Here is a 17,470-nt window from a genome sequence, read left to right as displayed (position 1 = left end):
GTTGTATTGTGCTGGTGCCGCCGTCGCCCCTGCTGCTGTGTCTTTATTCAATAGCAGCCAGGAACTCGGGAGAATGAAATGAGAATAACGGATTACTTGTTGTCTCGGTGCTCCGTAGGCTCAATACACCATGCATAGCAGCACTGGAGCACTGCGACTTGGGCCCTAAAACAAGTAGATACCGGGAAGAATGAATGGAAGTAAAAGTCTTAACAGTGGTAGAAAATAGGCTCTGCATGAGACTACATAAAACGGTTGAGGTCTTCATGAAACAGCATGTGCATCACAATGGAAAGTATAAGATGTTCTCTATTAATCCCAGATACTGTAAATACAGGACAGTAAGTTATGGGGAAAATAAAATAAATGTAAAATGGCCACATTTTACAACTTGTTATAAATGAGTAGTAGAATGAGCAGCAGAAATAACTATGCCAGCCACAATATATACACACTGTTGGTCCAATGGTGTATGATGTTAATTTGAAGAACAAAACTAAATCAATAAATAAAAGATTTCCTTTTATATATGTGCTTTAATTGGATTGATGCATTGGCTCTATGCACCTCAATAGTCCAATGTCACAGGATAGCTACACTTTGTATCAGGACTCAGCAATAAGCAGGCCTATAGAGAGATTATTTGAAGAAGCGTCAGCATATGGTTAACAGTAAACCACAGTAAACCACTCACACCCCATTCCTGCTTAATGCTATTGCTGAACCATTGTGCTGCCTATCGATCTTCATAACTTGCGTTACTGCTTAGCGTCCTGACATCTGCTGTGTCATGCCACCTGTCAAATTTGAACCGTTTGTCCAAGCTATTGAACGCTGCTTCGAAGTAATGACATCACAATTCAAATCTGATTATCCCAAGGAGGCTTACATCATCTACCCTGCTTTCGACCCTCTTCCCCCCCCACCCCCCTCTTTGTGTAAAACCACCACCCATTGCTCTCTAGAAGGTTACTCCAGGCCAAGGTCCCGGCTACTGGGTTCAATACACTTCGCTGCTCCAAGACTGGCTGGGCCCAGGCCCGTCAGCCCAGCTGTCACCAGGGCCAACCAATCCCAGAGGGCCCCTTTGTTCTTTCTTTAAGTTGGATACAAATGTGGAAAGGCATAGAAACTCTTATGAAAAGAGGGGCAGAGGGGGGGGGGGGGGTGGCGTGGTTTGGGTGGGCGGGTGGAAAGGACAGCTCTTTCAAAGAAGAAGCTTTTGACCGAACATTGAGAATGATAAAAAAAACGTGTTTAGTAATACAAGTAATTTATTGATAACCATGGTTGAAAGAGCTTTACAAACATTACAGTATTACATGTTAATGGATTGCTAGCAAAAAAGATGAGTTTCCAATACATTTGTTTCATGTTAAAAAAACAATCAGGTGCACATTTTTGCATACAGTCAAAAACAAATTGGTTGATGGTTTCCCATGCTCGGGCGACATCCCTGGTTGTGAGGTAGTCTATCTTATGCCTTCTCATATGTGCGGGTAGCCTGGATTCCCCCGAAAGTCAGGGTCTGAGAGAGAAAAGCAATGTTGTAAAATGTGAATGTTGAGAACTAGTTCAATGAGAAAATACATTATTTGCTATCTGTACGTAGATAAATAAATAAATAACAAACATCCCTTTATATGCTCAATGATTTTATTGATGCATTGGCTTGATGCAGTGGCCTCAATGGCCTAATGTCCTCAATGACCCACTGTCCCAGCAGGGGTCGGCCTTTGTAACGGGACACAAGACTGTAGCCTCATCAGCAATTCACTCACCATCACCATCTTCCCGTCCTTGAGTTCTCGGACGAACTTAGTCTCCTTCCCATCCCACTTCTGCACTTGGACGAGGTTGTCTCCCTCCATTGTAAAGGTAGACTGAAAGCAGAGCCACGCATTAAAAAATAAATAATAAGAACAATGACTGTTTCTACTCAATCGATGACTGGGCGTAGTAGTTATTTGTATTCGTTTATTTAATTGACGTACATTTGACTGATTTGAATAAAAATAAATAAAAATAAATCAAGAAGGCTACCAACTTACTAAACAACGCCCTAACTAACTCATACTGAACTTACTTTAACGTTGCGGTCGTCAGCTGTCGTCTCGTCAAACTCCTCGCCCAACTTGCCGGAGACCTCGGTGTTCTTGAAGGTGCTCTGGGTCTTGACCACGACTTTGTCATCTTCGTGACTGATTACAATGGTGGGCTTGGTCACATTGCCAACTTGCCTTGTAGCGAAACCAACACCTAGTCAAGAAAGAAATAATTAGGGCTGATATAAATATAGCAGCTCCTATTGGGATTGAGACTTTGCAACATTGGAGACAGAATCCAGATTGATTAAATCATAGTAGTCCCGAATCCTTTTTTTTAAGTTACAAAAACAAAACAGAAACAAAGTTAAATATATAACTAAGGTTCTTTGCTTTATTATACAAAAATAACCTGAATATTAGAATAAGAGCAACTTACCAAGTTCCTTCATGTATTCGTCAAAATTCTGACTATCGACCAATTTCCATGTGGCACAGAATGCATCAACCATTTTGGCAATATGATAAGTCCGCTTCAGATAACGGTGAAGTGCTGATGTTATAGATAGACGCCCTAGGGACTGCACTTTGCAGAGTTCGCCGGCAAATATAACCCTGTAAAGTGGGTGGAGATATGCCGCAGCCAGTCGCTGCAACGGCCCGTGTCACACGATGACCATTGATTGGTTGCAAGGTTGGTGAGAAATAGCGATTGCATTAGATATTTATTGCATGCATGAGGTATATGCCAATGCACATCAATGTTAAGATTTCACATAGTCCATGTAGTTTCAAAATGACAATTTACTGCAATGGTCTTTTTTTTATCATATTGCATGAAAAGGCAAAGCTAATGATAAAATAAATTAATAGCCAGGTCTTTACTTCCCCCACAGATCGCTCTTTAGAAACTGCAAATGAATAATTTCTGAATGAGACAATGGACGACGTTAGATAAGATCTTGATATATATTTAATTTTATATATATAAATCGTTAACACAACAAATTCGACGTAAAATCCTGCCGACCTATCTATGGCAAATGACCCTGCATGGCAATACTGTTTATTTCGAAAATAGGTTATTACCTCGTTTCCCTGCATTCGCCTCCAAACAAAACTGGCAAAGTAAAGTCTCTAGTAGGCTAAATACTTGGCACTTCATGCCAGACGAGAAATAAAAAATCATTTGTGCCAAAGGATACAAAGTCCCGAATAACTTTTTTTTTCTTTTCAACTGTAGTTCATGACATGTCATAGGCTAAGTAAATTAAAATAACGAATCAATGGATTACATTTATTCCCTGAAATGCGGGTAATGGTGCATGCAATGTACATTTAAAGAATTGTGCACTGAATTACCTCAATATCCCATTTTTCCAAGTGTAGGTCGAAAAACAGCATTGAGCATAAATGTAGTATAAATCTGATACAGGGCTGATAAAGGCATTCATCCAAAGTTACCAGGTATTATTATTATTATTAAACATATTTTTTGTAAATCAAACTTATATCTTAGTTTAAAGACAACTGAATGATATTAAAGTCTAGATTGTCTGCTTTGATTTCAGTCAGTGATCGCAGTCAAGGGATTTGAAATAAATATAGCCTACATCTATCCCTCAAATTTAACTGCAACTCCATCCATCCGTTAAATAGTTCAAATGGGGTTATCCGCACAGCAGCCAATTATTTATATATCGTAAGGGTTACTCCACATTTATTGCCAAATTACTAAAAGTGACTCAATGTTTAAATACCGGGAGAGGCCAAAATAAACACCTGAACAGCAATAGAGAAATGGACCAAGAGTAGGGATGCAGAGGTAGAGATAAAGAGAGAGAGGTAGAGTGGAGTAGGGAAGACTGATGAGCCTCTCCATGGTAATGTCAAACTCCATGACCGGCGTGAGTTAGTACAGTAGAGCCACAGAACAAGAATTGTTAAATTCAGAGTAAAAGAACAAAAAAAGGGTTACCAAGCTAAGTGGTCACTAGTGTGAATATGACACTCATAATTGTACTGATATATAGTGACCAATGCATAAAAAAATTATAATAATACCCCGTGGCTAATGTTTCAGGCACATTACTCAAAAAAAAAAGTGAAAATGCAGATTTCAGTAGAACTCATGGAAAAGAAAATGGCATCAAACTGTTTGTAAGTCAACCGGCAGACAGTAGAATTTAGGTCGTAAGTAAAAAAAGAAAGAAAAGGTAAATGACCTCTTTCGGAAACAGAGATGTTGCATAGACGTAATGCAGATCAAAACGCACAGTAAAGCAGATTGTACAGAAACAATTCCGTTATGAATCCCTAAGTCCCCTAATCGGATGACCACTTCAGTTTTTTGGGAGGGGATAAACCCATGTGTACTGGTAAGGAAACGGATTCAATCTTTTTTGGCACAAGATTGAGGTTGAGTGAGATAATCCTGTGGGTAGAAAGTCCCAGATACTCTTTTTCTAGTAAGCATGATATTACAGGTAGTAGTAGAAGTAGTAGCATTACGAGTCATTTGTTTTGACATCCATCAGGTAGTCGGGGCTACCGGAATGTCCCAACGTTGATGGACAGGGCCACCTCGGGCCTTCTGCCCTTACAGGAAGCCTTGTTCTCCACTCCCGCTGCACAACTCGCTCCTCTGCAATGAAAGATTTAGGAATGAGATTAACGGTGAGATTTTGCAAAATGCCCCTATTAAGACTATCTTTAAATCATAAAAAAAAGAGAAATCTGTAAATTAGCATTTACAAATGATTAGTCTTTCCCAGATTCAGATTAGCTCTATAATTCCAAATTCATCATTGTTCGTCTAGAATGGGGATGTGAACCCAGTGAACTCCCCTTCGGGATGCATGATAATGAACTTGGAATAAAGACAACCCTGGGTAAGACAGGATATCAAGAATGTACAGATGTCTTGGCGTATCCCTTTTTATCCCCATACGAGTTGTAAACTGAATGCAAGAGGCCAAAAGGGAGGACGGTTCCCACCCTTTCCTGCGTTGTTCCTCCTCCTCTCTCAGCCTCTGCTGGCCCTGCAGGTCCTCGAGGGTGCAGAAGTCCCGGCTGCTGTCAACCAGCAGGTTCTGCCCCGCAGCAACACAACACACAGCATCATGTGTTATACAGGAATGCAGACAACGCATTGGAATTGAGAACAGGAGGTCGTCTCTTCGGAAAGAGGAGCTAAACGCTCAGTGTCACTCAATTCTTGCTCAAAGTCTGCTCCAATGTTACCCAGTTGGTCAGATGGAATAGATTTAACATTACAGAATACCAGCTCCAATAAGTCACAGCCTGTAAGAGAACAGGCGTTGCTCTGGATTTCCTCTCCGGTACCTTGATTCCGATCATGTCTCCATCTTTGAGGTGGAACGGCGCTCCGAGCAGGGACTCTGTCTTCTTCTTCTTTTTCCTCTTGGACGTCTGCTGGCTCTGTCAACACAAGACCAGAGGTTCCCTTTGATCTCTAATGGGGTGTGAGCTCCCCCTCAACAATGCCCAGTTTGGGGCTTTCAACTGTAAGCTAAATCTAACACATTCTTGCCAGGGTCAACAAGGGTGTGCTAAACGGAAATCGCCCTTACTAAAGCTTTCCCCTCATATTTATCTCTCTCTAGTTTACAGTCACTGTCCAACCTCAATGGACAATCTTCCAAAATAAAATAACGTACCTTCATTGCGATCCCAACAACCCAGTTTTCCTCCTCCTTTCCCTGGATCCATGGACGTTTCTATATTGCAAAACCATGCAAACATGCACCGTCAACCCCCCCCCCCCCCTGACCCCAACTCCCTCCCTCCCTCCCTAAACCGTCAAGTGTACCCAGCTGGTGATGGCGTCCCAGGTGTGCTTGTCCGGGTGCTGCTTGGCCAGCAGCAGGGCGTCGGGGGACAGGCCGTAGCGGGCCGCCAGCGTGGAGCGCAGGGAGCCCGGGGAGGAGTCCCGCGAGGCGTTCCACACCAGCTCCTCCGCGGGGTAGTAGCGGCCCTCGCCCGGCACCGCCATCTGGACACGCAGTAACACCTCCTTCAGACTGGCAGAGGAGGAGGAGGAGGAGGAGGGGGTGGAGGAGGAGGGGTGGAGGGGGAGGGGGGGGGTGGAGGAGGAGGGGGTGGTGGAGGAGGAGGGGGTGGAGGAGGAGGAGGAGGAGGAGGGGGTGGAGGAGGAGGGGGGGAGGGGGAGGGGGTGGAGGAGGAGGGGGTGGTGGAGGAGGAGGGGGTGGAGGAGGAGGAGGAGGAGGAGGGGGTGGAGATGGAGGACAAGTGGCATTAAGTCATGGAGGAGGTGCAGGGCGAAGGAAAGGATGATTGATTTGTGTTCTGAGGTATTCGATAATGACCTGCGACCTATTGGTTATTCCTGACGGGGTGTTATCTATGACGTCTTGTGGCTCAGCGGCTCACCTAGACACTGCGGTGCGACTTACCCGAGGTCCTCCTCGCTGAGCAGGCGCTGCACACAGAGCTCTGCACCGCCAGTCACCTTCAGCTTCCTGAAGGGAGGAGGGACAAAGGGACACAGCTGTTGACGCTGCATGCTTTTGGAGATGAATCACTTTCGGCAATGGCCAAAAATGCAATTGGCAATTGCATTCTTCTCCAGGTGCAGAAATAGATTTACTTTTGGATAGTGGATCGCGATGCTGGATCGGCGTGTATTGTATGTTGTAATGTTGCGGTAACCCACCAAGTCCATCACAACATGACAGCACCCTGGCACCCAACAACAGTGATTACCTACTTCTGCTTCACACTCGCATTCAAATTTTGCATGTGTGCGGTATCTCTGTGTGTGTGTGTGCGCCGGTGTGCATGTAAGATTGAGTTGGTGGTATTTGCATGTGTGTGGTACGCGTGTGCGTATTACTATTTATTTAACCTTTATTTATCCAGATAGATAACAAAGAGAGATTTGAAATCTCTTTTTTCAAGAGCCAAGAGGGCATTCAGCACAGGTTAAAATACACTTACAAACACTTAACAAACAGAACCTACAACATTGGCTGATATTCACTCACATTTGTATTTTGCATGCGGGAGGGGGGTGTGTGTGTGTGTGTGTGTGTGTGTGTGTGTGTGTGTGTGTGTGTGTGTGTGTGTGTGTGTGTGTGTGTGTGTGTGTGTGTGTGTGTGTGTGTGTGTGTGTGTGTGTGTGTGTGTGACCTGAGTGTGAGCTGTTGTCCTCTGTGGATACGCACAGGCCTCCGCTCCTCTAGCTGCCAGAGACGCAGGAAGGCCGGGGTGGGAACACACACACTCTGCAGGCCGGGCAGTGTCATCACCTGATATCGTCAACACAACAACAGCACAAACACCACAGTGAGATTTGGTTCTGATGGGCTGAGTTCATCACTTCGTGCCTCCAGCAGGAGAACTTTGGAGTCGTACTGCTCCAACCTAAAGCTTGCCCTTTGCTCCCTTAACGTGGCATGTTAACCATGAAATAATCCTAGTTTTTGAATCTGGTCAAAAACAGCAAGACAAACTACAAAACCCCAAATAAACCTTTCCAAACTTTTTTAATGTTTTCAAAGGTTCTTGTCTGTAATTGATAGAGTACCACTTGTATCACAATGGGACTCTGTACTGCAGGTTGATCATTTATACACATGCTAAATAATGTCAATTTAAATGTACACACATACTCTCTCTTCTTCTCCCACTCACGCTCTCTCTCCCCCTTCCTCCGTAATCTCTACCTGTATTTTAAGGTCCTCCAGTGTGGCTTCATCTGGTATTTCAACCTTTCCCAAGGCTCTCAGTGTGGCCCCTGGAACACCAGCTAGCAACCACACACACACACACACACACACACACACACACACACACACACACACACACACACACACACACACACACACACACACACACACACACACACACACACACACACACACACACACACACACAGATTAACATCATACACAACCGATGAACACCGAAGAACGACACAATGAGGAATCTGCTGAGCTCACATGCGTTCACGTCCTCTGATGAGCCTTTGTTTGTGTGGTTAGAGTCACCATCCGTATAAGAAACAACATCGCTCTCGGCATCAAGAAGCAGCCATACGGATAGGTTGAGGTAGCCCTGAGCCGGAGGGGAAAGAGAGAGAGGAGAAGAGGATAGTAGTTAGACTTACCCTAATGCCTGAAGTTTACCTGTAGGAATCCTTCAGAAAGATGCTTAACCCCTTTCTTCTCATTCATGAACACGTCTGAATTCACTGCTGGTCACTTTGGATAAAAGTGCAAAATGGCTAAATAGTAATAGAGAGGCCTTGAATAAACCGTGAGTAAAGTAAGAACATCAAATCGAAGTTACCTTGGGGGGCAGTTGTCCCTGTGTGATAACCAGGGTATCTCCACAGCTGATGTTCAGCTCTGACAGAGGAGCATCCTGTGGAAGAGGAACACACCAAGAGTAATTCATCGTTGCTATGAGGAAAATATTATTTTGAATAAACAAATTCAAGGCAACGATATAAAACACAAAAAGTATGACGAAAAATGTAAATATGTACAAGAACCATAACGAAGGATTGCAGAACTTCAAAAAGCATCTGCACTTAATAGATAATAGATAGGTAACCTAATAGATATAATTTGCATCTTCTTATTCCATTGGCATGGATTTTTCATAGTGAGTGAACTAAAAGATTAAGCTTGTTGTTGTTTCCATCAGGCAAACACACTAAAATGGTGCGACCAAGATAGACCCTGTGATACTGACCTCGTTCATGAGCGGTTCCCCGACCTCGTCACACCAGTCGAGGATTCTTAAATGCCAACTGTCGCCTGGAAACAAACACGGCGGAAAGATCAGTGGATGGAAACACTGTAAATCGTCCGTCAAAATACTAAATTATATGAATATGGTTATGATTATTATTAATGATAAATTATATATAGATATTATTTATATTATATATAATTATAGCTAGTGTGCTAACCATGTAGGCGAGACACCTTGTAGTGTCCCAGGTTCGATACCAACCCGTGCTCGTGTCCATAAAGGCTGAAAAGCCCATGTAAATATATTGAAACATAAATGCATAATAATCTATATTATTCGTAAGGAGTATCACAAAGTGTCAACAAAAATACCCTATACAGTTCAACCAGGCAAGAAATAAGCCCATTACAAACAGCACTTTAAGACTGCATTAATTAAGCCGGTCAAACAGCAAAAAGAGGAGTACCTTCCAGTCCGATAGCTTCCAGCATTGCTTTGAGACACTGCCAAGCAAATGATGAAAAATAACATTTTAACAAGGAGAAGGACAACATATAAACCAACGGACAAGGAAAGAAAGACTAGATAACATCCTAGGAGATCCCACCACAAAGAGAGGGAACCAACCCACACACATCCCGCAGTTCCAACTCACCTCTTTCACAGTGCAAGTCTGCTCCACGATGATGTCCATTTCCATGCCAGCAGAGGGCGCCGTGCCCAAAGAGTAGTGCAAAAACAGCTGCGACAATGAAATAAATGAAACTTAATGGTGCACTTCTTAAGTTACAGAAACAGCATTTTGAGACTCGTTGTTTGACGACAGATCTTATTGGTCCACCTGTGTGGTCGTGGGGGCTTTTCCAAGACACAGGATGAGTGTGGTCATCAGGCGCACACCCGCATCCCGAACACTCAACTCCTCGCAAACTGTCAAACACAACGGTTCAATGAGCATTAATAATTAAATGTTCTCAGCGGATTAACGCAGCGTGAAATGTTTTCTAATCAAGGTCGATTGGTTTTCCTCAAAGTGTAGGTAGAAATGTTAATATTCACCAGGGGTAAGCAAATGTTTTCCTGTTCGGTCCATCGGTCTGAGGCAACACTCAACACCTAGCAAAATCAGATACACATAAACTTAATTGGCTTTTTATAAATAACAATATGACAACACGTAATAGTAATAATTGAATATTAAGGTTATTTTGAATCAAATATGCTAGATTGTATCGAATAAATCGTTTCTTGCCTGATAATTGATCCTTTAGGTGCAACTCCTCTATTGCCCTCTGTTTCACCTCCCCTATAGACTACACAGACACATGCAATCAAAAGTAAACGTTACTGAAAAACTTAAATAATTTAGATTTGAAGATCCTTTCAATTAGTTTCTGAATCACCATGATCCCTGAAGCAGGGACTTTGGCACTCTTCCTCTCCTCCTCTCCCACGCCGTCCCCTCCTCCCTCTCCTCCCCCTCCTCCTCCTCTGTGCGGTCGGAACTCCACGAGCAGCCAGCGGCAGTCGGATGGCGTCGTCACGGTAACCAGTTCCCCACTCAGACTGAACAAACTGAAAAAAATAAAACAAACAAAATAACTAAGTTACGGACACACATCAAGAGAACCAGCACACTCCCAATAGTAATTGATTCAAATTCATGAAAAAAGTCATAGTGCATTGATTAAGGTACTCCAATGCTTGATTGTACGGTTTGATATTTTAAAGGTTCCCCTGTAAGTCATTAAGGGTAAACGATTCTAAATGATGACATGTACGCTTTATCACAAGTGGCTCCCAGCAGCCCATCACCTGCTGTCGAAGCTCTGGGGCTCCAGGACCAGCAGCTTGTCTCCGTCCTTCAGAGACAGCTCCTTCAGTGTCCGCTGCAAGTCCGCGGGAGGGAACACCTTCCAGCCACTGGCACCCCCGCCTTGGCCTTCCACTCCTCCTGCACCTCCCCCCTTCCCCGCCGCCTGCACCTGGCACAGCATGCTCTCCTGGGGCTCGCCGAGAGCCTCCCGGACCTCCCCGAGGGTGGCCCCGCACGCAAAGCCCCTGGTCTCCTTGATGAGCCCGGGCCCCCCGTTCTCCTTCCCCTTACCAGGGGCCTCCCCAGGTGCTGCGTCACCTTCCTTCTCCTCCACCCTCCCTCCTCCCCCGTCGTCGCCGTCGTCCCCGAGATAGGGCCTGACAACGGTCAGCAGCACCGGCTCCCACTCGGCCCCCGTGAGGACAGGTGCCCCGGCCACCTGAAGGAACCAAGGGAAGGCCAGGAGAAGCATCAGCCATTTTGGATCCTGGCTAGAGCGAGCATGGAGGTTGATTTTTTTTTTGCTAGAAGTGTGTCTGACTCACCTCTCTGCCGTTCCACACAAACAAGTCAGAGTTGGTGACGATGCCCGCGCTGTACAGAGACATGCCGTCATCTGGAACAAGAAGTTGACGCTGCATATTTAAGCTTATGGTATAGATGACAGATTCCATGATGTTTAGGTACACTTGGCGAAGTCAAAGCAGCAAGTGACATGAATCTCGGCAGTGACATGGTCATGAAGGGAGGAAGCAAAGCAACGCAAAGGGTTTGATAGGTAGGATAGAGAAGTGGTTAGGAGGATTGAATCCTAGCCGAATCTGAATAGGCTGGCTGTAGGTGGTTTAAGTCTCCTTTATAACTTAACAGTAAAAAAGGAGGCGAGCAATCATGTTTTTAACAGTGTAATCACTCACAAAGTTCCAACGATAGATTGTTTTGGCTGAGGCCTGGGTAAAATTGGCAAAATAGTAACAATAAAACTATTCGTATTTTCATTGGGGTTTGGGAGATTTGCCATTCCCCTTTTTTGATTGGTGAGTGTTACCAATTATGTCCTTTGAGAACAGTAGTGGTGAACATTAAATGAGCTGTAGTGTGCATGTGATGGCTGGAGGTCCACCTGTTAGCGTGTTGTAGAGGTGTAGACCTGCAGGGAGGCTCTTGGCCACGGTCAAGGCCATGTCCCCTTCCCAAAGCTCCAGCATCTAAACACAAACAGACACAAGACAAGTACAAAATGTCACTAATTCAGCAGCTGTAAACACAAGATGACCACGATGATGAAAAATAATATTGACGTGTATGTTTAAAATTAGAATTAATTGACAACTGAAAATCTTCAACCACCAAATACTGGTGTAAAATTTCTAGACCGATTTTGTTGGCCGATCCTTGTACCTGGTAGACAGATAATCGCAGGTCTCCAACCGTTTTCCTGCGGTCAAAGCTGAGAGGTGTGACTCCCTCCTGGTGGATGCTCATTGGCTGAAGAGCCCCGTTCTCCAGCCTATAGGAGGGTGCCAGGTGCAGGCGCAGCTCCACACTGTTGCTGGAGTTCTCGAACGTTTCGCTGTCGTAGGGTTTAAAACACTGATGATCAATCCAATCACAACAAAGATCCAGATACAGTTCAACTGTCCTGGCCTGGTGAGGGCGTGAGTGCGCGAGTGTGTGACTGCATGAGTGAGTAGTGACTGAGTGAGTGAGTTTCTCAGTGAGTGAGCAAGCGAGCGTACCGTCTTCGCTGCAGGTTGAGGTTCTCTTCTGCGGCCATCTGCACCAGGTGAGGAGGGACTTTATACAGAGGGTTCCTGAAGGCTGAGAATGCATACAAGTATTACATCCTCACCAAACTTTACATAATATTACCACATTCAAGAACGACAGTGGTCGTCAGCGGCCCCACACAAAAAAACTCCCGTCCCTCTCTAGATACATATTAATAACAATACTAGACGTTAGATAGAACTACCATCTACTGCGAGTGCAGTATAAAAATGATTTATTCAAAAGGGTGCAGTAACTTACACATTTTTTGCGGCAAACCTTGACATCTATATATACTTTAGGTACATAGAAATATATATATACATAGTCCTTACCTTCTGATGGCCTGGGCAGCTGGACCTTCCTATAAAACAACATGTAGGCGCTCTCTTTGCCCTGGAACTGTCTTTCTATGTCAGACTCCCTGATGGAGGCCACTGTGGAGTCGTTGAGGTCAAACCAGTGGTCACCCTGCAGGAAGGAGAACACTCTGCTTAACGGCATGCTGTTGGGAAGCTGGTGAAGAGCAGCACCGAGAACGGCATCCTTACAAGCTAAGCATCCTCACAGACCTAGTACCCTAACATGCCAATTCCGACAATGCTTAGCATATTAGGTTGCTAAGCATGTTCCCAGTATTCTGACACACATGTAAAGCACCCAAATATACCGTATCCACTCCAATGCTAGTACACTGACAATCTTAGTCAGTGTAACATGTCAAGTATTACCCCATTAGGACCCAAAGCTGGTAGGCTACGGCAAGCACCCTGACCTGTATGTCTTTCAAGGTATATTACTAGGGACCCTACATAGAGAAACTCCTGGAGCTTCTTGCTGTGTGACGCATCGATACTAACCCAGCAGTGCCACCGCCTCGCCCAATGTTTCAGCTTCATTCTCTCAACATCTCTCCTAGAATACCTCTGGTTCGGGCCCTGGGTTGTGCTCTGGTTCTGGAGGAGTCCCTGGTTGAGGAGCGGGGGACGGCTTGGTGGGAGGGCTGGGTTCTGCTGGGCTGGAGCCGGCAGTGCTGGGTTGGTTTGACTTCAGGGCTACCCTGGTGCCGTTAGACACCAACATGAACACGTCGCTGTGGGACTGCAGGAACTGTCACAGTAGAAAAGATCATGTTGCGTTTAATAGTTACATAATAAAACATTAAAAAGGTTTCAAATACTTTATTCTATCAATGTATTAAGGAATAATTAAATACATTCATTATTTTATGTTCTCATTTTAATATAATATTCTGTTGTTATACTCGCGTGATATTATTACTCATATTACTCCTTCATTAGTATTATTATACAGTATAAATTATTAATTAACGCATGCTTAAAAAGTAAAATATGATTCCTTAACATTATAAATGCCCCACACCTTGCCTATGGGGCCATGATGTTTTCTAAACTTTTTGCCCCAGGAAGATCCCGTCTTGTCCAGTAGCTTCTGTCCCAACTGGTCCAGCAACACACTCTTCGACGGCTCCTAGTGCAAAGCATCAGAACCAGAGGACAAACCGATGAGCATGCTTATGTTTGAACTCTATATTCAGCCAACAGAACCAGGCTGGAATTTCAGTTGTGTTTTACCTGGGATATGACAGCTGTGAGCAGACAAAGAGGGTCCTCAACATCCAGTTTGGGCTCCTGCAGCTCCTTCACCTCCTGCACCTCCTTCACCTCCGGCACCTCCGGCACCTCCTCCACTGTCTTCACTGTCTTCCTGAATTTATTTTTGGAGTCTTCCTCCTAAAGAAAACAGCTACGACGTGATTCACTCATCACAGAAAAGGCCCCATGAACTGCAGACCCCTGTTCTTATTCTCATGCCTTATATTTTGAACATCAGAGGACATCTAATTCAAAAATCAATCCAAAAGAAAGCTGTACTTGGCTGATTTGCTCAGGACCTCTTACCGGCGGCTCCCATTTGCCAAGCTGGTCAATATCCCTGATGAATGCGTGGTAATGGCCCCCATAGCAACCACCCTTGTGGATGATCACAGAAAATAGCTTGTAGGTGAACTCAGCGTCCTCTCCATCGATCTGTTGGAGGAGCAGAGGAGATCTGTGAATGACTACAAGTACCACCGACTAGATATATTTAGTAGCAATGAGTGTTCATGCATGGACTCCTAGTTCAAAGGTTGTGTGTTTGATACCAAAAGGCCCAGGCTACCTGTAGGATTTCCAAAGACAAGATCCCTAAACCATAGCCGCAAATTAAATCAACTCTATCTGAAATCTCTGAATTAACACATACAACCATGTTATAAATAATGCCACAGAATTTCCACTTTGGGGAAAAACAAAGTCTCCTATACCTGTTCACAAAAGGGCCGCAGGTTAATGGTGAGAGGAAAGGTGTAGCGCCCCATCTCCTTGTAGCGCTCACACTTGGCGAAGTCAAAGCTGAACCTCAGCAGGGACATGGTAATGAAGGGAGGAAGCTCCTGCAGTTTGGCCGACTGAAACCAGGGCAAAGCAACACAGTTTGGTCAGGATAGTGTAGTGTTTACAGTGATTGACTACAAGCCGAAAGGTTCGGGCTTCAACCATAAAGCCTGCAGTCTAACTGTACCTATCCTTGAGCCTGGTGCGTACACATAATGACATGCATCTGATTTTGCACTAAGTTGCTTAAGTCTCCTAAATGACAAAATAGTCATAAAGACTACACAGCAGTCAGCGCCGCCATGTCTAGTCAGTTTAATCCTTGACAAAAACCCAACTGTAAACACTGTAAATCAATGTGATAACATGTGAATTACTTAAAAGTAAGACTCAAAAACACAACCCAGAGCACAACATGGCAATTTGCGTTTTTTGGCTTTATTAACAGTGTGAAATATGTGAGGGAGGCATTGCGTCGAGACTGACCTTGGCCGCAGTTACTAGTCCATCACATTTGGCACATCGGTACAGGTTGTTGCCCTCAAACATCTCTTCCTCCACAAACATGGCCCAAAGTGCATTCTCTAGGCTGCCCATACCACACACACAAGCAGTTAAGTCCAGAAAGTCTTCCTGATGGGATCAAAGACATAAAGAATTAACGGTAAGTAACTGGGTACTAATTATTTTTCAGTGCCCTAGGCACTCCAATGGGTATAATTGAATCATGTGGAAACAAATTATTACATTAGTCTATTATGAGGATCCAAATTAATTTGACCACTAGCTAGTCTTCCTAGCTTGGGGTTCAATCAAGGAATGGATAGTTGGCTTCTATTACTACCATGCCTTATCCATTGGGCTTCCTTAAAAACCATCATGGTCCATCACAAGGGGTGATCCTTTAATAACCAAATAGTCTGCAAAGCATCTGCTGAATTATCAATAGTATGTTGCATTTGGAAAAATGTAACTGGGGTTGGATAGTCTAGTTGTTTGAGTGACTGACCCCCAGCCAAAAGGTACCAGGTCTAGTCCCCAATGCCAGCAGGCTACCTGTACACATCCTTGAGCAAGATAGCACCACCTTCCCCTTAATGAAATGTATCTAAAACTCAATTTTGATGAACTGGTTGAACTGCTTTCTTGGATTAAAAACATCTGCACAATAATAATATTGAAGCATACATCTACACATACCTGTCTCTGGCTGACATTGCCACACTCACTGCAGACTATGTTGTTGACAATGGTCCCGTGGTAGAGTCTGTGGATCAGACTGCTGCCACTGGTGTCCACCAAGGAGTGCTCCAGAGCACTGAAAAGAATCCGGTTCAACTCCTGCACGTCATGCTGGTTAGTCTCCTAAACACACAAGGTTTAAGAACCACAATAATTATGGTTTTCAGGAACAGGCAGAAAGTCCTCAGTAGCTTGTATACAATACACTCATTGTGTATTTTGATCGTTACAGACCTCATTGTTTTTCCAGCCAAAGCTGTCAGTGAGTTGGGTTGTTGAGGCACTCTGCTGGTCCACTAGCAGTAGGTGGGCAAACAGTCTCTGGAGCTCCAATGGAATCACTCGAACCTGGGCAAAACAGTAGATAGTTAATGTTTATTTATTGTTAGCTTGTTTGCACACACACAGACAATAGCTAGAGACAAGAGCTACAAGTTGTAGCCGGTATGTTTTGAAGTGCCCATGGGGTACACTTACTTTGGCCTCTGGTTTGTCTTTGCCTTCCAGAAGTCCCAATTCCTCCTGCCCAAGGCTAAATAGTTCCTCTGCATGAACAAAAACAAGTCGAATTTCCGTTGTAATTATAGCCCATGTGTATCCCCATAGCCCATTTTAATGAAGCTGGCAGGCAAACTGACCTCTAAACTCTGGTGTGAACAGCAGGGTCTGCAGCAGGGAGTTGAGGTAGCAGGTACCCCCCTGGTTCTTAATGCCGCTGAGATTGCTTTTTCCCCTAGTTGGAGGAGGCTCCTCTATACCTTTGGCAACTCTTCCCAAGCCTGGGTTAGGAGAAAACCCTGCTTCCTCCTCTTCCTCAAAAAGACACCCAAACATTGCCTTTAACCTAATAGCTTTAGCTTTCGTTAAAAAAAAATAGTGTATGTAGCCTTGTATCTATCTACGTGTCGGTATTGTTGTTTGTCCTCTTGCTATCTCATCTTGGTCTTGCCAAGTTCTCTGTTGACAGTGGCTGGGCTGACTCTGAAATACGAGGATTTGACGGGGCTAAACATAGCTACTATTACCGAATGTAATGTGAGAAGAGTATCGATGAAAGACTAGGCTACGAAATGCAGTACGATACCCGGGGGGTGGAAACTGACAGCAAGGAGACCAGTGCCACAACGCTTACGATGAAATCCTGTTCCTTCCTCTTACTTCGGAAAACATAAACGTTTATACTGCCATTTGTGTTTTTTACGCGGTACAGATTGTAACTTTAGCTTTTTCTACCTTGCCAGGTGTTTTGAAAGATAATACACAAAACGTAAATAAATGTAACACTGGCAGACAGCACGCGGCCATGTTTCCTGAACAGGAGGTTCAATGCGGAATTCTGGGACTTGTAGTTTTCTGTTAGTAACCCTTTTCTGTGAGTATTGGTTTTAACCAATAACAGTGATATTTATGAAAAAAAATGATAACGTACACATTGGTATCATGAATTATCCTAC

The 17,470-nt window shown here is 44.2% G+C and overlaps 2 protein-coding genes across 2 annotated transcripts; both read right to left on the bottom strand.

The window, feature by feature from the left end:
- Positions 1-1,256: 1,256 nt before the first annotated feature.
- Positions 1,257-2,764, bottom strand: fabp7a (fatty acid binding protein 7, brain, a). Its single transcript, XM_030356003.1, has 4 exons — positions 2,485-2,764; positions 2,087-2,259; positions 1,782-1,883; positions 1,257-1,528 (listed from the first exon to the last, which is right to left on the bottom strand). Exons 1-4 carry the CDS (start codon positions 2,555-2,557, stop codon positions 1,478-1,480), a joined length of 399 nt encoding a protein of 132 aa, XP_030211863.1. The 5' UTR covers positions 2,558-2,764; the 3' UTR covers positions 1,257-1,477.
- Positions 2,765-3,000: 236 nt separating this feature from the next.
- Positions 3,001-17,333, bottom strand: usp40 (ubiquitin specific peptidase 40). Its single transcript, XM_030356001.1, has 32 exons — positions 16,655-17,333; positions 16,494-16,561; positions 16,251-16,364; positions 15,975-16,139; positions 15,261-15,407; positions 14,705-14,848; positions 14,298-14,426; positions 13,971-14,129; positions 13,759-13,866; positions 13,300-13,485; positions 12,711-12,846; positions 12,345-12,426; positions 12,007-12,178; positions 11,729-11,813; positions 11,151-11,221; positions 10,605-11,044; positions 10,193-10,364; positions 10,042-10,102; positions 9,849-9,905; positions 9,631-9,719; positions 9,445-9,531; positions 9,256-9,292; positions 8,787-8,851; positions 8,379-8,453; positions 8,030-8,144; positions 7,754-7,836; positions 7,218-7,336; positions 6,482-6,547; positions 5,878-6,088; positions 5,391-5,486; positions 5,043-5,137; positions 3,001-4,689 (listed from the first exon to the last, which is right to left on the bottom strand). Exons 1-32 carry the CDS (start codon positions 16,848-16,850, stop codon positions 4,593-4,595), a joined length of 3,927 nt encoding a protein of 1,308 aa, XP_030211861.1. The 5' UTR covers positions 16,851-17,333; the 3' UTR covers positions 3,001-4,592.
- Between the last annotated feature and the right edge of the window lie 137 nt (positions 17,334-17,470).

Source organism: Gadus morhua, chromosome 5 (genome assembly GCF_902167405.1).
Source record: "Gadus morhua chromosome 5, gadMor3.0, whole genome shotgun sequence".
In the NCBI taxonomy this organism is placed as follows: domain Eukaryota; kingdom Metazoa; phylum Chordata; class Actinopteri; order Gadiformes; family Gadidae; genus Gadus; species Gadus morhua.
Note: the sequence above shows the minus strand (reverse complement) of the source record. Positions and strands in the feature narration are given on the sequence as shown.